Source organism: Bufo gargarizans, chromosome 3 (assembly GCF_014858855.1).
Source record: "Bufo gargarizans isolate SCDJY-AF-19 chromosome 3, ASM1485885v1, whole genome shotgun sequence".
NCBI lineage: Eukaryota > Metazoa > Chordata > Amphibia > Anura > Bufonidae > Bufo > Bufo gargarizans.
This window is the reverse complement of record NC_058082.1, coordinates 527,362,640-527,385,940: the sequence shown is the minus strand read 5'-3', so window position 1 is coordinate 527,385,940 and position 23,301 is coordinate 527,362,640. Positions and strand designations below refer to the sequence as shown.

General features: G+C 40.6%; 1 protein-coding gene across 1 annotated transcript in view; it reads right to left on the bottom strand.

Annotated features, from left to right (window-relative positions):
* The window catches only part of LOC122930545 (granulocyte-macrophage colony-stimulating factor receptor subunit alpha-like), a 129,585-nt gene that overhangs the window by 73,793 nt on the left and 32,491 nt on the right, over window positions 1–23,301 (bottom strand). The window contains exon 4 of the mRNA XM_044284015.1: window positions 7,509–7,647. Within this exon, the coding sequence (XP_044139950.1) occupies window positions 7,509–7,647 (139 nt within the window). The remainder of the gene's footprint in view (window positions 1–7,508; window positions 7,648–23,301) is intronic.

Here is a 23,301-nt window from a genome sequence, read left to right as displayed (position 1 = left end):
AATGATGATTACAACTTATCCCATAAAACATAAGCCCTCACAGAACTCAATTGAGATAAAAATAAAGAAAAGTATGATTCTCAGAAAATTGCTCTTTGAAAGAAACATGGTGTAAACCAATCCATTAAAATCTGTGCTGGAAAGCCAAAAGGTGGTCTTTCCCTTCTAAACTCTGCAACATACCCAAACAGCAGTTTACGTCCATGTTTTGGCACTTCTTTACCCAGTAGAACCCGCTTAACAATGTAAACAGTGTGATGTGTCTTAAATGGCACAAGCTGGTCATGGCATATTGAGAACCGAAGTGCCATATCTGTGGAAAACTTGCCGTTTTCATTTTGCAAGGTCATTTGCTCATTAATTTCTGAAAAATACATCTGGTGTCAAATTGCTCACTCCAGACCTTGATTAATAACTTGAGGGTTTTAGTTTATGGGTACCTGAGGGTCTCTACAAAAAAGATGCAGGGGCTGAAAACCATTCTGGCAAAATCCGTGCTCCAAGAGTCAAATGGTGCTCTTCCCTTCTGAGCCCTGCTGTGTGTCCATATTTCTGGTATTTCCATACCCAGTGGAACCTGTCTCAATTCAACTAGTGTATTGTGAGTCTCAGATGGCACCAGCTGGGCATCACACATTGGGCACTGAAATGCCATATCTATGGAATTGTAATATTCATTAATTTCTGCAAAATATCTGTGGCTTCAAAATGCTCACTTTACCCCCTTAATAAATACAGAAATGGTTATAGTGGAAATACGCAATACCTTATATATTACTGTATTTTTCGCACAAAGGGCCAGATTTATCATTACTCTGACAGCTCACTCCACTTTCACATATGGCTAAAGTCAGTTTTAGCTAAGTCAGATTTATGATTGGCCCTTTAAGACTGTAATAAATGTGGTTTGACGGTAGCAGTTTATCCGTCAGTAAGCGGCTTTACAAAAGTCGCACGCCTGTACAAAAAAGTTGAATGTTTTTTAAAAAAAAGTCGCATAAGATAAGCATGGTCCTCACTGGAGTGATTTTGCGACTTTTTTGCAACTTTTTAAATTGTCGCAATAGTAAATCTGTCTAGAGATTAATTTACATAAGAAACACGCCCACTTTCAGAAAACTGGTGAGCATAGTGCAGAGTCAATAAAAGTCACTTTTTCACTCCTTTATTCTGACTTGGGCTAATGATAAATCTGGCCCATAGATTTTAGAGGAAAAAAAGTTTTGGAATCAAGAGGTGTGCTAAAATATTTTATTTATTTCTTTCCAATTTCTTTATTCATTTATTCAAAATCAGCACAATATACAAATCGATACAAAAGGGAAAGGATGGGCATAGTTGATATACAAATGCGTCTTCAAATGTATAATCTTCATAATGTACATACTAATAAAATTCTGGCATGCCACGTTAACTTGCCAGTCAAAAACCAACCTATAAGAAAAGCCCAGGATAAATACTCATCTGCCTCCTTCCGTGAACAACAAACCGTACCCATTCTGCCCCCCCCCATTCCCGCGCTCCCAGGCCAGGCCACGGCTGTCTCTCCCCTTTACATTTAATATCCTCAAATTCCTTTACTCTATGCATTAGTCTTTCTCACTCTAATAAGGTAGGGGCCCTATCCATCACCCAATTCCTAAGAATTATTACCTTGGCCACCAAGAATCCCTTCAACCAACGGCTCTGTTCACTTTTCAATATTTTAGATTTGAACTCCGAAGGAATTAACCCGAGTATAAAAAATTCTATAGTTAGAGGGGGACTATTCTCCGTTGGTAACTCCATGCCCTGAAGTATGTTTTGCCAAATGGTATTTATATATGGACTGCTCCATAACATGTGAACATATCCAGCTGCGGGGCAGAGGCATTTCAAACAACAATTTTTTTTTTCTTTTTGTCCATACATTTTGGAAAGGAGGCCCGGGGTGAGGTATAGCCGATGTATTATTTTAAATTGTGTCAGCCCGTGCTGGCGCAAAAGAGAGGCCTTCTTAATATTTTGATATGCCTCCCGTTACTGTAAAGGGTTACCTACCCCTAAATCCGTTTCCCATTTACCAACACTCTTGAATTTAAGGGCGGTACTTAATTCCTTTCTGAATCTAGTGTAAATTCGTGAAACCCTAACTTTTTTCCCATAAATTATAACAAAAGCCTAGCAGTGTCTGCATGACAGGTATTTGAGAAATTTTATTTCGCATGTATGCGAGTGCATGTTTAAGTTGAGCATATCTATAGTGACTTAATGCCGTTATAGGTGTCTCATGAAATATTTCCCCTATAGGTTTTAGTTTACCAAAGCTACAAATATGTGACAGCATCGTAATCCCTCTACGGGTCCAATAATTATTGTCGTCTAAAGCAAGAAATTTGTTTAGAAAGGGGTTATCCCACAGCGGGGGAAAATTCCTTAGCATGCGTAATCTGCAGAATAGACTTGGTCTTATTCTATACTTTCTGTAGCATTGAACTTATCGGGCAAGTGCCTGGAAGTCCAATTTCTAGTCTACTAAAAATGTTCGATATAGGGCGCATCTGTTGTTTAGTGAGATAGGGTAACAAAATACCATCTCCCGCATTAATTCACCATTGCAATTGGGAGGCAAGATAGTAGCCTTGAAAATATGGAAGACCAAGACCACCCTCAATTTCAGCCAAAGAATCGTAGCTTAATGCGGACCCTTTTCCTGCCCCATATCAGATCGTTGATCAGTCTGTCAATCCAGTTAAAGAAACCATCCTCGATACATATGGGGCAGGGGCCGATCACGTACAGTATCCAGGGCAACAAGATCATTTTAATCAATGCAATTCTATTAATCTGCGAGTGGGGGAGTTTCTGCCAAGCCCTAACCCTCTCTTTTACTTTGTTAATCAAAGGAATAGTGTTTAATTTATTATAGTCCCTTACTGAACTATCGATCTTTATCCCTAGATATTCCAAGTGGTCCAATAGCGCGTTTTGTGGGGGTGCGCGATTCAGAGGGAAGAGGACAGATTTAGACCAGTTTATCTCATACCCAGCCACCCGGCTGAACTCGTCTATAATTTGCATGACACGTGGAACATTTCTCCAACCGTCATTTAAGTAAAGCAATACATCATCCACATATAAACTGATCTTGTCCTCCACTCCCCCTCCTCCAAATCCCACAATTCCCTCATCCGCTCTGATCCTACAGGCAAGGGGTTCCATAAAAATTGCAAAGAGTAGTGAAGAGAGTGGGCAACCCTGCCGAGTGCCCCATTGCAAGGAAATGGGGGGAGAGATCACTTAGTTTATATTAATTCTGGCCACTGGGCCGTTGTATAGCATTCTGACCCATAGTCTGCCAGAGAAAGGACCACTCCACCTTGTCGAAGGCCTTGGCGGCGTCTAGAGACAGGATGGAGCGGTCCTCTCCCCCCGTACACAGGTGTAGGGCAGGATCATGACCTATAGGGAGTGGACACTTGGCGCCCTGGGATTTGTTAGCAGGCACATAAAAGGTAGCCTCCCAGGTCGGTTAGTGCACACTGTTATCCTTCCTTATCCAGGTGCAGATCAGTACTGCTAGCTACTGACTGAAGTTTGCTGGTACTCCGTCCGTTCCAGTGGTACCCAGGATCTGGGACTTTCCGTGACGCATCAGTTTACCTGCCAAGTTGCACAGAGACTTATGCACGGATCGGGACTACTCCTGGGTTTCCTTTGTTTTTTGTTTGCCTGATGTTTGCCCAGTGAAGTTTACTTGAACTTTGCTTATTTTGTTAACAAACCCCTTTTACTTCATCCTCACTGGGCTGTTTCATTGGTGCCTTGCATTACACTCTTCATACAGGATACCGTCTTCAGAACTGTCTAAGACATTACTAATACCATATTTTTTGAAGGATCTTACAATGATTTCATCCTTGGCTGCCTGCCACAATGATTTCACCCACTCACAAACTTAGTGGGTCTTTTCATTCATACAGTAGATTCATGCATAAAATCTTTAAATGACTTGTTAATGGAAATGTCCAGAAGTTCTAAGCCCCCAAGCAATTACATCGAGATGAGTGTTCACTTCCTTAAATCTCTTTTTTTGTGGTTTTACCAATATCTGCCTTAAATTGGTCAAGCACTAATAGAGAAGGTTTTTTCAGAAGCCCTCCAGAGCTTTTGGGCCAGGAATTTTTGACCCATTTTTTTCATTCCAAAACTCCTCATGGGATCACTTTTTTTGCCTTGTTTTTTCTTTTGAAGATTGTTGGCAGTTTGGTGTCATCTGTGCAGCAGGACAACACAACTGTGTAATGGGTTTTCTCGTGTCCTGAGATTTTTACGTTTATGGTTGTTTTTGCACCTGTCACATCAAAGGTTAACTGGACTTCATCCATATTCCCAATCTGGCCTATTCCGAAGACATTTTTATTCCTTGCATCAAGTACAAATTTGTGAAAAGATGCAATCTTGGATTTATATTATGTATGCATTGAGCTGCTCATCAACCTGTAGCACCATGCTGATCCAGTGAAGTCCTCAATTCCTTTCTCTGCAGCAAGATGCTTGGCTTCATATATGTAGAGACTGAAAAGCTGTTGTTCCTGTGATTCACCCTTTCATGTCCACGTCTAGCTTTGGCTATTTTGCAGCATGACCACGAAAACATTGTTGCAGCTGAACCTCCTATTTCCTCCATTCCCAAATCATTTTTTTAGTTGGAGGCGGCCTAAAATGTCTCTCAGTTGCCCTGTTCCCATGTTCTTTGGCATATTTTACTACCTTCAGTTTAAAAGGAATTTTATATGAAGGCCTTTTCTGCTTTGACGTCCTTCCAAAATTGGATGCAGCACTGTATCCTTCTCAATTATGAGGGCACTGTAGCTGAGAAAATCAGTGGATGATGCACTGTTATAGAGGAGATCTGCTGCTGACGTATCCGTTATGGGGGGATCTGCTGCTGATGCACTATTATGGGGAGATCTGCTGCTGATGCACTATTATGAGGGAGATCTGCTGCTGACACACTGTATTGGGAGATACTGTATTAGGGGACACTGTATTACATAGTAACATAGTATATAAGGCTGAAAAAAGACATTTGTCCATCCAGTTCGGCCTGTTATCCTGCAAGTTGATACAGAGGAAGGGAAAAAAAAACTGTGCGGTACAAGCTAATTTTCCCAACTTAAGGGGGTAAAAATTCCTTCTCAACTCCAATCAGGCAATCAGAATAACTCCCTGGATCAACGACCCCTCTCTAGTAGCTATAGCCTGTAATATTATTACACTCCAGAAATTCATCCAAGCCCCTCTTGAATTATTTTATTGTACTCACCATCACCACCTCCTCAGGCAGAGAGTTCCATAGTCTCACTGCTCTTACCGTAAAGAATCCTCTTCTATGTTTGTGTACAAACCTTCTTTCCTCCAGATGCAGAGGATGATGGGAGAGATCTCTGTACTGACCCCTGATATATTTATACATAGTAATTAGATCTCCCCTCAGTCGTCCTTTTTCTAAAGTGAATAATCCTAATGTTGATAATCTTTCACGGTACTGTAGTTGCCCCATTCCAGTTATTACTTTAGTTGCCCTCCTCTGGACCCTTGCCAGCTCTACTATGCCTGCCATGTTCACAGGAGCCCAGAACTGTACACAGTACTCAATGTGTGGTCTGACTAGTGATTTGTAAAGTGGTAGAACTATGTTCTCATCACGAGCATCTATACCCCTTTTGACTTAATTTGCTGTTTATTCAAATTCCTAGATCCTTTTCCATGTCAGTATTACCCAGTGTTTTACCATTTAGTATGTACGGGTGATTTGCATTATTCCTTCCCATGTGCATAATCTTACATTTGTCAGTGTTAAACCTCATCTGCCACTTATCTGCCCAAGCCTCTTATCTATCCAGATCCATCTGTAGCAGTATATTGTCCTCTTAAGTGTTAATTACTTTACACAGTTTAGTGTCATCTGCAAATTTTTTTATTTTACTATGCAAGCCTTCTACAAGATCATTAATAAATATATTGAAGAGAATAGGGCCCAATACTGACCACTGAGGTACCCCACTAGTGACAGTGACTCAATCTGAGTATGTACCATTAATAACCACCCTCTGTTTTCTATCACTGAGCCAGTTACTTACCCACATACAGATGTTTTCTCCCAGTCTGAGCATTCTCATTTTATATACTAACCTTTTATGTGGTACAGTGTCAAATGCAAATGTATTGGGCTTATAAAAGGTATGGGGACACTTTATTGGGGGACACCACACTGAATAATTACCTAAGTTGGCAGACACAGTCATGTGGTGGAGGCACGTACAAGCGACGCAGGCATGTTAGAAGAGGAAAGCCTGCACCACCCATGTCTCCCTCCAGCAGCAGCACAGTGCAGGCAGGAAGCACACAAACCGCGATCCGCCAGCACTATCCGCTGTCTCCCTCCAGCAGCAACACATACAGAAAGAGGATAGACAGGAAGTACAGTAGTGTACATTGCACAGGAAGCACAGAAGTGTACATCCCCCAGTGCATGGAGTACCTTCTCCCTTCAGCATCAGCAGTAGGTCAGGAAGCATCATGACATCGCACTGCAATACATTGGAAAGTGTACATCACAGACCGCACTATGCAGCATAAGGACAGGGGTCTGCAAGATGCATGCCAGCAATGTAAACTGCAGTGTGGTGTCCGGCTACATTCTGACTATAAGATGCACTGACATTTTCCCCCCACTTTTAAAAGGAAAAAGAGTGCGTCTTATAGTCCAAAAATATGGTGTGTGTATACATATATAATTGATTTCACAATATTTAAAAAAATAATTGCTAAATAAAGTAGACATGGTAAATGTTTAATAAGAATTTTATGATGTTTATTTATATCACTGCATTTTGCACACAGCTATTTTTGCAGTATATAATGTCTGACAACATTTCAAATCTCTGGAGAAAAAAATATTCTCAATATTCTTAATATTAGTCTTAAAAGCAGAGAAATTCAGATTTAGAAAATAGAAATTGTTTCCACATTTTCAGTAAAATTTGAATAAAAATAAATAAAAATAAAGGTAAAACATATCGACTGAAATTCACCACTAACATGAAGTATGATGCTTCACAAGAAAACGGTCTCAAAATCAGGTAGATAATTAAAAGCATGTTAAAGTTATTACAATATAAAGTGACACATCAGATTTGCTAAATTTGGATATTTCTCGAAGGTGAAAATGTCTGTTTCTGGAAGGATATAAGTAAATCATATGTAAGCAAACATTGTTGTGTAAGTTGTGCAATATCAGTACTAATAGTTATGTCAGCATAAAACAGTTCTTCAAATGTAGACCAGGGTTATTAATGTTTTGAGAATTTTTTTTTTCCTCCAGAGATTTGAAATGTTGTCAGAGGTCATATACTACAAAAATAGCTGTATGCATATAAATAAATTCACATGTCCTGTCCTATAATATCTGTGTAGCATAAAACTCTGTGCACAGTATCTGTGTGCGATCCAGAAACACTTACCTTCAGGCATATATATTATCGTTTCACCACGATATACAATGTTCTTAGACTTGAATACTAAAAGTTGGGCACTCAACCCTTTGTGTATTGTGAATTCTATTTTTTCAGGAATCTTGTATATATATGTATAGGTGGACACCTAAAAGATGTAAAAAATACTACATTAAAATATATTCCTTGATTTATATACAAATAATAATGATTTATATGATATACCTACAGAAGAAGCTGTCTATTAGAACAAACTTTAATTAACATTAAAGGGCTTCTGTCATCAGGAACATGGTTATTAAACTGGCTGACTTTAGATGTGCTAATGTCAGCTGAAACTAACAGTCTTTCTCCTATCTTTCTATGTGCTTCCGTTTTTGTGAAAAACTTGTATTTTATGCAAATGAGCCTCTAGGAGCAAAGGGGGTGTTCCCTCTATTTCTAGAGGCTCCATTCTCATTCCTCTGGCCGCTTGTTTATCCTGTTGATTGACAGAGCTAGGCAGGAGGGTGAGAACTGCCTGGCCCTGTCAATCAACATCACGATGGAGTGGCCAGAGGAGGGAGAACAGAGCCTCTAGGGGTAGGGACAACACCCCTATTGCTCCTAGAGGCTCATTTTCATAAAAACAGAAACACATAGAAAAAAGGGCCAAAGACTGCTTCAGCTGACATAGGTGCAAGTCTAAAGTCAGCCAGTTTAGTAACCATGTTCCTGATGACAGAAGCCCTTCCAGCAAACAGCAACCATTCTAAAGGACTACTAAATAGAGATGAGCGAACTTTTGAAAAATCAGATTCAGCCAAATCGCCAAAGTTCGCCAAGAAATTCTATTTGTTCCGAATTAATTTGTCACAAATCGCTATAAATCAGGTGTACCCAGGCCACTCTGCCTAATTATATTCTTCCCACTTGGCTTGAAAGTTAACACTTTTCCAACCGATGACAGTAAATTTACATTGGCAGCGGGGTATTTAAAAATGGTGCTCTTTGGTGCAGGCCAAGAGCACCATGGCCGTCAGGATGTCTATTGTTTTAAAGAGCAGACACCCGGCACTAATGTGCGTGACTAGATTTTTAACCCTCAAGATACCGTGGTCATCCGAGTGTGCCCCGGTTCCCCACAGTGGGAATATTGGGAGCCGGAGCGGGTATGCAGCAGCCCCTTTCCTCCTCTGTGATGGTACCAGAGATGTTACACGGAACTAAGGTGGGAAAACCTTCCCCAAAGCAAAATTGAGGGATCCACAACAGAAATGACCATAATCCCATGTGAATTCCTCCATAAGGTCAGTGATCCCTCCCTACTATGAACCTAGTGGTATTTTGCTTTTAAAATTATTAGGGTCAAGACGAATTGGCCGAAACATGATGGATGCATCCAACATGGCTGCTGGATTTTTGCAGCAACACCGTTTCTAGCGCATGAGCGCTTGCCATGTCTCCCCCTATGTTCAGCTCACAGGACAATGGCAAAGACCGCGAGGGATGAAGCTTTTATAGGGGATGGCTATGTGTGGATTGGCTGGCTGCACGGTATTATGGGTGATCTCACATTCCTGGGTTTCTTACTTTCACTTTGTAACACATGTAGTCACTATTTTAGGAAAAACTGATTTTTTTACCACGAAGCACAAGGAAATTTGGATTCATGTCAAATTAAATTTTTTCCTAAACTTCAGACAAAATTCCACTTTGGATGCTTTAATTCGTTCAACAGTACAACTACTAAAACAAATTTTATTGTATCAAGCTACATGTATTGATTGTGTATGATTTAACAAATATAACCTTATCAAATTGGGTCAAATAAAACACTTTTCATATATTTTACAATTGGCTAATAGACCCGTACTACCAACTTATACACCTATACATGCAATATAAAAGGATTAGCCAATGCTCAGCCTACAAGTTTCACTGCCAAAGGAGCATCATTAGGGGATAAAGAGCGATGATGGTGTGGGTGGTGACAATACCCAGACACACATGCTTTATATATAGGTACAGGGGTGTACATAGAAATCATTGGGCTCCATAGGAAGAATCTGAATTAGGGCCACATGCCTCATTCTGGTCCCTACCCAATCCTGGCACCTCCCCTTGCTCCATGATCTGTGCTTGCTGCTGTGTGTCATATAGCATGCCATCAGGGCTGGACTGGGATTACAAAACAGCCCTGGCATGCAACCCCCACCAACTCACAAATTATATTGCATAAAAATGATGGTGCATAATGCATACTGCAGAAGTGAATTTTGCTTTCCTTCGAAATGTCTCTATGTAAACCATCAATTCAAGGAAGAAAATACAAGTGGAAAACAAAAATGCCTAATCACATGGTCAGGGACATATGTTACCCTCCCCAACACATACCATGATAAAGCTCAAGATACCAGCATGCATTCCAAAATACCTTTACAACTTCACAATATAAATACCACATTGCAGTATTATCTTCACAAAAGCTCAAAATAAATACCACCATGAAGTATAAAATAGCCAACATTATTGTCCCCTGACAATGCTGGCAACAGCATTGTCCCAATTTAAATGTCACACCTCATGCTTGGGACTTGCAGGACAAGAGCAGTGAGGCTGGAGTTGGAGAGAGAGAGAGAGCCTTCTGGTAGAAGTTAGAATGGAGTGGGTAACATAGTAACATAGTTTACAAGGCTGAGAAAAAGACATTCCTCCATTCAATTCAGCCTGTTATCCTGCAAGTTGATCTAGAGGAAGGCAAAAAAAAAAAAAAAAAAGTGAGGAACGAGCCAATTTCCCCCCACTTTAAAGTAAAAAGAAGTGTGACGTCACACAGTTTGTCAAAGGTCAAACAGTAAAAGATATAATAGTTGCAGTGTGTACAGATATATAGTATATAAAACAGTGTACTGATATGTGAGGTGTGAGGTATAAATTATAACTTGTACCTCAAATATCAGTACACTGCTGTATATAATTGTACACACTGCATTATACCTTGTACCTCACATATTAGTACATTGCTGTATATATATATATATATATATATATATATATATATATATATATAGCCTTGAGAAAATGAGGAAGCAGCACACTGTGTGAACGAGGGGTGCACGTCCGGCCAATGTGGACCAGCACCTAGGTCCAATGAGCTTGAAGTAGAAAAGCAGCCAGCAGCACTCCAGATTAACAAAGAAGACGTGTAGTTTATTGGACCCAAAGTCAAGCGACGTTTCAACAGCTTGTTGCTGTCTTTATCAAGCTTAGTGCACATGTGGTACTTGATCCTCTCGCGCATGCGCGGTTAGTGACTGGGACGCCACGGAGCACGATCTTTGCTGTTTACAGTTACCCAGCTGACAGTGAGTTTTTAATTCACCTCATCAGGGTAATCACTTGCACTTATTAAGATCTTTGTCACATATTGTAAAGGATGTTGTATTAATGCTTTATTTCTTAGATGCACTGTACTTGCCGGTTTGTGGCAGCCTTTTATATGTATTTTTTGTAATCATATGTATCACTATATTTATGAATTTTGATCATACTTTATTTAATTGCTGTTAATTTACTGTGGATTGATGTCCTTTTATTAAGCACGTTTGTACCACATGTGCACTAAGCTTGATAAAGACAGCAACAAGCTGTTGAAACGTCGCTTGACTTTGGGTCCAATAAACTACACGTCTCCTTTGTTAATCTGGAGTGCTGCTGGCTGCTTTTCTACTTGATCATTGCACTGCTGTATATACTATATTTCTATACACACTGTAACTATTATACCTGGTACATCACATATCAGAACACTGATGGACATACTATATATCTGTACCGACTGCATTCATTATACCATATAATAGGTGCAGTGTATACATATGTGTGTGTGTGTGTACCACAATGTACTGATGTACTGATGTACTGATGTGTGAGATACAGCATACATAGATATACAGTGTATATATATATATATATATATATATATATATATATATATAGCACTGTAATAATATGTGAGGAATGAGGTATAATAAATACAGTGTATACAGATTGTTCTGCCCAGCAGGGTTAGTTCTACCTTGGTAATTCTGAAGTGTTTAATGTGGTTGTAGCACCATCTATTGGTGTTAAGTTGCATTACACTTAGTTTTTCCTGTTACAAAGACTACTGCATTGTGGATGGTGCAAAGCATTATGGGAATGCAAAGCATCCTGGGAAAGAGAAGTCTCCAGTCACCAGGACACATCAGCAGAGCTGTCCTTCAGTATATCTCCTTCTCAAACTCCACCATCCTTGTAAAATCATATCTGGTGAGAGATCTACCTTTGTTTCAGGGATATTATGTTACGCAGAGCTGTTCAGTCAGTTGTAATTGTTACTCTGGGAGTTGTTACTACTGTTAGTGATGAGCGGCATATTAGATTTAGACAAAATTCGCAAATATTCGATAGAATATATGTTTCATATTCGTCGAAATTGAACATTCGTCATATTCGTCATCTTTGCTAATTCTACCAAACCAACCATAGTAAACCAGGTCTAAGTTGAAATCGCAATGCAATTACTTCAATTTATATTAATCGCATTGCGATTTCAACGTAATTCTCAAATCCGACAGTACATTCTAGTATGGAGACGTTCCCATGGTGATGGGGATGCTCCATGAGCACGGAAGTCGGCAGAAGCGGCAACGGGCACTGACTGGAGCAGCCAGGAAGCCAGGAATCCTAAGGACAGGTAAGAACAACTTTTGGGAAGTGGGGAAAGAAAATAATATAACAATAAAAAATAAAAAAATAAAATATTTGAAATAGCAAATTTATAGCACTATATTCAAAATATTCACGAATTAGCAAAGTGCCGATATTCGCAAAAAAAATTCAATATTCGAATATTCGTGATCAACACTACTGTTAGTTAGACATATAGTCCTATGTTAGGCAGCCATTTCACCATGTGTTTCAGTGTTATGCAAATGTTACAGTACATGCTGTTCTATGTTATTCGTATTCTTGTAGTTTTACTGCACACTACAATCTCTCACTCACGCGCATCGCACAGAGAGTACAACCTGTTGACCAATAAACAAGTTAGACTACAAAGAACAGTCCTCTTATTTGGAAGACATGATTGGTTTATGCTGAATGTCAGACTGCACACTGTGTGAACGTTTATGAAGACAAAACACAGATATATAGTATATACAGCAGTGCACTGATATGTGAGGTATGAGGAATAATAGATACAGTGTGCATAGAGATACAGTATATACAGTAGTGTAACGATGCGTAAGTGATGCAGTCCATACAGGTATGTTGAATATATAGCAGTGTACTGATATGTGAGGTATGAGGTATAATAGATGCAATGGGTACAGATATATGTGGTCAGTTATACATTATGTTCACTGTGTGAGTTTCATGAGGTACAGGGGGTTGTAGTTATCTGCAGGACTATATGGGAGTGAGGTATGAGGCACTTCTCAGTTATGATGTGGTACTTCTCAGTATAAATGTATAATGTGGCACTTCCAAGGTATGAGAATCAATAAATCAACAATAAAAGAGTCAGTCCTGTATCCTCACACGGACAGATTGCTTGTGCTGCTGCTGGTTCCGGAGTAGTGTGGTAGGTGTATCACACTGGAAATGCAGGTAATGAGAGTTTTTGGAACCGCGCTGCTCTGGACTATAATCTCCGGTCAATAGTGGATGGTGCCGGGCTCCAACACCTTTCCTTTCCACCCAAAAAAGGTCCAATCTTCCACAGATGGTTTCCTCTATAGGGTTCAAGGAAATTGATACAATAGTGAAGCACCCTTTGGCTTGATGTTATTAAAAGGTTTTATTATACTCACAAGAGTCGATCAACAAAAGGCATATATCAATAGATACAATCGTCTGGTTTCTGCCCGACCCGGTTTTCGCTGCCTCGCTTCTGGTCTCCTCAGTCCCCAGACGTCTGTTGAGTGTTGTAAGAAGAAGGGGAGATGCCACACAGTGCTGAAAATGGCCTTGTCCCAACTTTTTGGGGATTTGTTGATTCAACATATTTTTCCCTTAAAATGGTACATTTTCTCAGTTTAAACTTTTGTTCCGTGATTTATGTTCTATTCTGAATAAAATATTAGAAGTTGGCACCTCCACATCATTGCATTCAGTTTTTATTTGCGATTTGTATAGTGTCCCAACTTTTTTGGAATCCGGTTTGTATATGTATAAAGTATAGATAGCATATACTACAACATTTGCATAAACACTGAAGTAAAATGGCTGCCTGAACATAAGATTACATGTCTAGCTAACTGTAGTTACAACTCCCTGAGTAACAATTTACGACTAGATGAACAGCTCTGCATAACATAATGTCCCTGAAATAAAGGTATATCTCTCACCAGATATGCATTTACAAGGATGGTGGAGTTTAAGAAGGAGATATGCAAAAGGACAACTCTGCTGATGTGTCCTGGAGACTTCTCTTTCCCAGGATGCTTTGCACTCCCACAATGCAGTAGTATTGTAACAGGAAAAACAAAGTGTAATACAACTTAACACCGCTAGATGGTGTTAACCACTTGAGAAATACCAAGACTCTAGAAGAATGAACTAGAATCATTTTCTAACCCTGATGGGCAGAACACTCCCCGTCTGGCGTCAACAGACGCCACTACTGAATCCTTTCTTAGCAACCCATTTTGGTCAATAGTGGGCTCAAGCTTCATCAAAGCGCTAGCCTTGGAGACTGTTTGGCTTTTGCTGAGGTAGTCTATTTCCTTAGCCTTTACCGCTCCTAATCTGGAAAGGTCCAAGAACATAATAATTCACATGATACAACATGAATGTCATATTCATGTTGTATCATGTGAATTATTATGTTCTTGGACCTTTCCAGATTAGGAGCGGTAAAGACGTGTTTGCAGTGATGCCAACCTTTGCAGGGCTTCTGGCTTATAGGTAATGTCTACTTGTAAGACTGACCTTTATGAACTACACAGGCTATACCACAAACGATCAACATCCAGGTGGAGAACCTGTTGAAATGATGGGATTTGATTTGGTGGTACAAAGTCACTGTACGTAGAACAAATACTTCAGATCGGATTTCTTCATCGGCATCTGGGTCTACCAATTCAAACGTGTCAGAGTCAATGCTGCAAGATGCTAAACAGTACAGGAATACAGGACCCGTAAACCATGTTGTGTCCTTAAGGTGGCTTGGTGCAACTGATCTAGTCACGTGGTCTGCAGAATTATGCTGTGTAGGCACATAGTGTCACTGTTTAGGACAAGTGAATCTTCTTGTTATTAGCACCGATTGCAGACGTAGGCGTAAAAGCGTTGGGTTTTGTTGCAAATATATCCTATGACTACCTTGCTGTCAGTATAAAAGTTGACTTCTTCGATTTCCAGGTTCATTCCTGATGTTATAAGTTCAGCCAACTCGCCTGCAGGCACAGCAGCGCAGAGCTCTGGTCTGGCTCATGACAAATCCTATGTGACATCTTTCTTTGAAGTCTATGGTCTAAAGGTATGCTAAGGCTGCAATCGCCTTGACTGAAGCATCACAGAAGATATACAGTTTTTGAATCTTGACTTCAGTTGATGGCACGGAAGCAAAGGGTTGCGCCACGTAAGGCTGGTCAAAGCTTCGAGAGATTTCGTCCAACCTGTCCACAGGTCCTTTTTCTCCGTGGGAAGAAGATCATCATTCAGGCATCTCTGTGGTGAAGTCTCTTAACATAATTTTACCTTGGATGGTAACAGGCACTACTAATCCCAGAGGATCATATAAGCTATTTATGGTGGACAGGACTTCTCTGCGTGTGAAGGGCTTTTCTTCCTTGCCGATTTGGAGGGTGAATCTGTCGGCCTTTTAATACCAGAGCAAACTGAAGCTCTGCTGCATGGGAAGGAAGTTGGTGCTAAGATTCAAGTCTTTTAGATCACTTGAATGGTCTTGGGGTGAGAAGGCGTCCATTAACTCACGGCTGTTGGAGGCAATTTTGTGCAACCTCAGATTAGATAGAGCGAGCATCTCTTGAGTCCTTTTCAGGAGACTGATTGGTCTGGCTCACCATCACAGGCGTGGTCTTCACAGGAGGTATCTGCAAAAGGACAAGGCACAGGAGCGCTGTGTGGCAATTATTTTATCAGGAAACTGCTGTGACATGGCTAGAATAGGGAAGGACATCCATTCTCAAGTGTGTTAGTGAGCATACTATTGACTGAGGTCGGCTTGTGTGCTCCTCCTAGACAGACATCTCCAAAGATGACCCACCCTAAATAAAGTCTCTGGGCATATGGAGCATTTTGGAAACCGTTAATTTGTTCTCTAGTCTTATGAAATAGTCTGTCTCTTCCAAGCAGTAAGACTATCGGGGCCTCTGGGTCGAGTTCCGGTATCAGGTGAGCTATACTCCTCAGGTGGGGTTGGTATGCTGCCACCTCTGGTGTAAGTATCTCTGACCGATTGTCAGGAATGTGTTTGCACTCCAGTATCGTTGGCAGGGACAAGCAGGTCTGACCATCGGCTTGTGTGCTCCTCCTAGACAGACATCTCCAAAGATGACCCACCCTAAATAAAGTCTCTGGGCATATGGAGCATTTTGGAAACCGTTAATTTGTTCTCTAGTCTTATGAAATAGTCTGTCTCTTCCAAGGAGTAAGACTATCGGGGCCTCTGGGTCCAGTTCCGGGATCAGGTGAGCTATACTCCTCAGGTGGGGTTGGTATGCTGCCACCTCTGGTGTAAGTATCTCTGACCGATTGTCAGGAATGTGTTTGCACTCCAGTATCGTTGGCAGGGACAAGCAGGTCTGACCATCTATGGACTCTACCTTGTACCCAGTTGCTTTCCTCCCCGCCATCTCAACAGTACCAGCACATGTCCTTAAGGAGTAGGGAGTACCGGGCCCTATGATATTGAAGGTGTCAAAGAAGGTGGATTTAGCTAAAGACCTCTTGCTTTGATCATCTAAGATTACATATACCTTGATCGCTTTATCTCGGTAGCCGACCGGATAAACTCTGACAAGGCAGATTTTTGAACAGGACTTCCCATCTGCAAATCTTTTACAGATCTCTGTACAGTGAGAAGTGACTACTTAGGTATCTATGTCGGTGTCTATCTGCTTTCTGTCATGCTCCTCTGCTTGGAGTGATACCTGAAAGGGTGGTCCAGGGTGTAAAGCCGTGTTGTGTTTTGTGCTACCACATTCTGTGCATGTCACACTGACCTTACCGTTTCTGGTGAAGTGCGATGTAGAGCAGCACCTGAAGCAGATGTTTTCTTTGAGGAATTCTTTGCGGTCCTCTAAAGACTTCTCTCTGAAGGCTCTGCATTTTAGTAGAGGATGTGGTTTCTTGTGCAGGGGGCATTGTTTGGTAAGATCTTTGGGTATGTTCTCTCTTGAGAAGATTTAAATGGCCTGTAAGGAGAACCTGTGGAGGCAACATTCGTCTTGTGGACTGCCACTGGTGTTTTATGAGGTTTGACACCAGGGGTAGTGGGACATGACAGAGTAAAGTCAAAGCTGGGATCATTCTTGATCCTTGCCTGTTGAGCAACAAAGTCTACAAACACCACGAAGGGGGTGGATGGGGTACATTATGAACCTGTTTATAAAGGGAACATGCGTGATCCACTTCTCCTGTAGATTATAAGGGCGTTTTTGGACAATCGGATTGACACCTCTGGCGGTGTCCAGCAATGCTAGCCCTGGCAGATCTCCTTCTGCCTGAGCAACCTGTACCTCTATCAACAAGTCACTGAGTTCCCTGAGCTTCTGGTAACCTCTACCCACTATTCTGGGAAAATTATCAATTCTCTTATATAAAGCATTTTCTATAGCTTCTATTGACCCATAATATTTGTCAAGTCTTTCCCACACCATCTTTAGGTCTTTGCCCAGAGAGTTTATGTTAATGTCTCTGATTCTTTTGTCATGTTCAGCAGACTCGCTTCCAAGCCACTTTACCAAGAGATCTAACTCTTCACTACAGGAAAGCTCTAAGTCCCTTATGGCGTTCTGGAAGGAGGATCTCTATGCCCTGTAGTTCTCGGGGAGATTAGTGAACTTTATAAGTCCTTTGGTAACCAGCTCCCGTTTAGCAAAGAACTTAGCGAAGTCCATGACAGCCTGGTTAGCGCCAATACTACCTGGTTTGCTGTTGTTATTCTGCATGTGTGGTAAATTACTATACCTTTTAGGGGTTTATGGGCTTAGGGAAGTCTGTATAATACCGTTCTGACTCTAAGGTTGTCTCTTTAAGTCGAAGCAATGGTTGTAGCTTTCGTTCTGTAGAGCAGTAGTTGTGGTCAGTATTGCTTATTGCTTTGTCGCATACCATCCTGCTCGAGGTACTGTAGTTCAAGGTAGGATCTTTGGCACCCTGTATAAGCTGGCTGATATACTGGATCATAGTGGTCATCTGTCTTGGGATGCTGATGGACATATTCTGAAACGCACTGTGCTGGATCTTGTTGATCTAGGTCTGGCCCGAATACTTTGCTGTGCTTCTCAGATTCGGGGTACTCCATGGCTTCTAGGAACTCTGATTTAACTATTGCGGCTGCTGCTTCTTTCTCTGCAGCAAGTTTTTCCAATGACGCTTGCAGGCATGCTTTCTCTTCTTCCAGTGTTGCTTGAATGCGTACTCTCTACTTTTCCATTGACTCTTGCAGGCATGCTCTCTCTTTCTCCATTGACGCTTGCAGGCATGCTCTTTTTCAATTGACGCTTGCAGGCATGCTCTCTTTTTCAGTGATGCTTGCAGGCATGCTCTCTCTTTCTTTAGTTGCATCTCTTGTGCAGCAAAGGAAGACCTTAATTTTGCAGCCTGAGCCTCTGCATGGGCGAGAGCAGCCTTTTCTTTTATTGAGGAATTGCTAGAGAAGCTTGCTCGTGACTTGGTCCTGTATGATGATGCCTTGCTAGTGGACATTTTGTGCCTTTTGCTGGCTGCTTAATGTATCTGTGCAGACTCAGTCTAGGTAGGAACGTACTTCAGCGTGGATCATGTTGCACTTGCTGTGGGCTGCACTCTTGCTTCTTGTGACTGTATGGCAGCCACTGCAACCTTGTATGCAGGACCGCGTGTGTGTTGGCAGCTCTGTATAGTCATATCCACTATCACTGGTGACTAGCATCTGTTTTACTGTTCTGTCTTCATACACATTCACACAGTGTGCAGTCTGACATTCATAAACCAGTCCTGTCTTCCAAATAGGAGGATTGTTCATTGTAGTCTAACTTGTTTATTGGTAAAACAGGATTGTTGATTGGTAGAACTACAAGAATACAAATAGCATATATAAGTATAAAGTATAGATAGCATGTACTACAAAATTTGCATTAACACTGAAGCATATGGTAAAATGGCTGCCTGTACATAAGATTACATGTCTAGCTAACTGTAGTAACAACTCCCTGAGTAACAATTATGACTATCTGAACAGCTCTGCATAACATAATGTCCCTGAAATAAAGGTGCATCTCTCACCAGATATGATTTTACAAGGATTGTGAAGTTTAAGAAGGAGATATGCAAAAGGACAGCTCTGCTGATGTGTCCTGGAGACTGGAGACTTTTCTTTTCCAGGATGCTTTGCACTCCCACAATGCAGTGCACCACCCACAATGCAGTGGTATTGTAACAGGAAAAACAAAGTTGTTATACAACTTAACACTGCTAGATGGTGCTATAACTACTCTAACCACTTGAGAAATACCAAGACTCTGGCAGAATGAACTAGAATAATTTTCTAACCCTGCTGTGCAGAACAGTGTGTATGTCTCTGTAGAGATGAATGGGTCAGTGTGCTACCTGCAAAGACATACTGTACATATCACACATAAGAAAAATACAGTGGTGTGCATGAGGTTTTATTATCAGACCCCATTGCTGTGTATGATAACTCTCAGATGACTGTTTTTTAATAGCATTTTATGTTCACAAGACCCACATGCATTCCAAAGAGATCTAAGTTCAGTTCAGCAGAAACTTTGTCAAGGTCTTATGGATAAAAAGCAAAAAACAAAACAAAAAAAATTGTAAAATGTGACTGTATTATATCCAAGTGAAACAGGCCAACGGAATTCATTCTAAACATGAGTATAATATGGATGTGTTAGATAAAGGGAATGTGTCATCAGAAAAATGACCTATTGCTTAAATCATGTATTTTTTTTATTTTATATATTCTAATATTTTAGCTATCTAGATTCAAAAGGGATAGAGGTTAAGCCTATATGTAGTACCACCAACACTGGTGAGGGAGAAAGCCATATCTTCAGATGGGAGATAAGAGAGCAAATACTGTATGTCCTCTCAGAAATTAAGGTTAAGAGGGTAAGACCACCACATGGGAGTCAAGGTTCTTATTTCTCAACATGTACACCAGCAAAGAGGGCTATTTCCCAGGGGCGGACACAGACAGCAGTTATGCCCAGATATGCTCCCCTTCCCAGAAGTTATGTCCAGATCTGTGCCCATTTCACAGTAGCTATGCCAGATATGTGCCCCCTTCACAGTAGCTATGCCCAGATATATGCCCCTTCACAGCAGGTATGCCCAAATATGTGCCCCTTTACAGTAGCTATGCCAGCTATATGCCCCCTTTACAATAATTATGTCCATATATGTGCCCCCTTCACAGTAGTTATGCCCAGATATGGGCCTCTCACAGTAGTTATGTCCAGATATGTGCCCCCTTAACAGTAGTTATGTCCAGATATGTGCCTCTCATTGTAGTTATCTCCATATATTTGCCCCCTTCATAGAAGTTATGCCCAGATATGTGCCTCTCACTGTAGTTATGTCCATATATGCACCCCCTTCACAATAGTTATTTATGTCCAGATATGTGCCTCTCACAGTAGTTATGTCCAGACATGTCCCCACAGTAGCAGTGTGATGTCTGACACTACATTGTGCTACTGCTGTGGAGCCAGGGCCATATTTAGGTTTTATGCTGCCCTAGGCACTTCAGTCCATATCTTTTAGATCTGTCATGGATCTGCACAAACGCTTCCGTTCAGATAATACAACCGCATGCATCCATTCACAACGGATTTGTTTGTATTATCTGTAACATAGCCAAAACGGATTTGTCTTGAACACCATTAAAAGTCAATGAGGGATTGATCAGTTTTCTATTGTGCCATATTGTGTCAGTGAAAACTGATCCGTCCCCATTGACTTACAGTGTGTGTCAGGACGGATCCATTTGTCTCCGTATCGTCAGGCAGACAAGCAGCGTTTTGGTGTCGACTTCCAGAGCGGAATGGAGGTGGAACAGAGGCAAACTGATGCATTCTGAATGGATCCTTATCAGAGGCAAAACTGATCCGTTTTGGACCGCTTCTGAGAGCCCTGAAACGGATCTCACAAGCGGAAACCAAAATGCCAGTCTAAAAGTAGCCTAAAGGGCTGACCTGTTACATGTGCACTTGGCAGCTGAAGGCATCTGTGTTGGTCCCATGTTAATATGTGCCCGCATTACTGGGAAAAACAAGAAGTTAGGGTCTTTAATTAAAACCTTCAGGCATTTTTTTAAGCTTTATTGAGAGCTTATAAGAATACACATACAATGTACAGTATCAACAACAAAGACTGTACATGGGTAATATACATAAACAGTATAGTAGATGTCATATATATAATAAACTGAATACATGGTAAGAACAATGTCAATTACGTAGTGATCTGAATACATGGTGGGAACAATGTCATATACATAATGAGCTGATTACATGGTGGGAAAAATGTCATGTACATAATGAGCTGTGTACATGGTAAGAACAATGTCATATACCTAATAAGCTGAATACACGGCAAGAATAATTGGCTTCTAAGGCAGCAATGCATTACTGGTGTTTAAAGTTTCTATGAACCTCCCAGTCCCTCCACCTAGCCCTAAATCTAGGTATTGATCGAGCCTGCCAAGCTTCTATTTCTTCAAATCTATATATTGCACCTGTTTTCCCTATCTAATGGTTATGTGAAGGAAGTTCAGTTGTTAACCAATAGCGTGGTATGAGGAGGCGGGCCGCCATAAGGAGGTTGTGGAATAAGGTTGGAACCTTATGGGTCTCGTTTGATAAAGAAAGGCCCAACAGAGTCAGTTAGGTGGGGGGTAGATGAATGTTCTACATATAGCATAACTTTTCCAGAACAACTCTCCCCACCAGTTTAGAATAGGTGGGCAGGACCACCAGACATGGAAGAAAGTTCCCCTCTCTTTCCCACACCACCAACAAACATCGGAATATGAGTTATTGTATCTAGACCCCCCCCTTCACACATTTTCACGTACATGTACGTGAGGGAATGCGGCTTGTTGCTGCATCCTCACATGCATGTATGTGATGTGATTGGGTTGCAACCTCCTGATCTGCAGCATGGGCCCGGCTGTTACTGATAGCCGGGCCCCTGCTGCATCCACCGGCATCGCTGTATGCTGTGATTCCAGTGGATTAATCCTTTCACCCGCTGCGCTGACAGGGGGCCGATAGTTGCCATGGCAGCCCTGATGCCTTCCACAGGCATCGGAGCCTGCCAGATACTGAAGCCCAGGAGATCCAGCCTGGGTCTCCTAGGCAACTGTCAGCATATCACTGTGTAAGACGCTGACACTTCAATTCAGTACAATACATAATGTATTGTACTGAATTGAAACAGGGATCAAACCCTGAAAAGGTGAAGTCCCACAGTGGGACAAATATCAAAAAAAATTATAATAAAAAAAAATAAAGTTTCTAGTACAAAAAAAAAGACCCCCTTCACCGTAAAATAGTGTTTAAAATAAATACATAAAAAACAGACATATTAGTTATCACTGCGTCCGTAACGCCGTAAAAAATAAAAAAAAACTGAGCAAAAAATTCTATTTTTTGTCAGCTTACACCATATACAGTATGTACCTCAAAATATCACCAAACAGTCATATCTTCCCACAAAAAATGAGACCCTACCTAAGACAATCGCCCAAAAGATAATAAAATGTCTTTCAGAAAATGGAGAAACATGATTTTTTTTTTCCTTCAAAAATTATTTTATAGTGTAAAACTGAAATAATTTTTTAAAAAAGTATACATATTATGTATCGCCATGTCTGTAAAAACCGTCTCTATAAAAATATCACATGGCCTAACCCCTCAGCGCAACATCCATAAAAATAAAAAAACTGTACCAAAAAATATTTTTTTTTGTCACCAAACATCACAAAATGTAATTCCAAGCGATCAAAAAGACTTATGTATCCTAATATAGTACCAATAAAACCATTCTATACAGTACCAATAAAATCTCATCCAGCAAAAAATGAGCCCCTACATAGCACAATCGCCCAAACAATAAAAAAAATATGGCTTTCAGAAAATGGAGAAACAATGATTTTTTTTCTTCAAAAATGCTTTTATATTGTAAAACTGAAATACATTTGAAAAAAGAAGACATATTAGGTATTGTGGCGTCCATAAAAAATCTGCTATATAAAAATATCACATGATCTACCCCCTCAGTTGAAAAATAAATAAAAACTGTGCCAAAATAGCCATTTTTTGTTCACCTTTGCCCCAAAAAGTGTCATATTTTAACTTCCGAAAAAAAATTACGTTTACAAAATGATGCCAACATGAAGTAGACATATCGAAAATGTACAGTAACAGCTATTTTATGAGGTATCACAATCTGCTTTGAAAGCAGAGACATTCAGTTTTCAAAAATGGTGAATTTTTCAAAATTTTCTGTAAATTTTGGATTTTTTTTTATAAATAAAGGTGAAACATATTGACTCAAATTTACCACTAAATTGAAG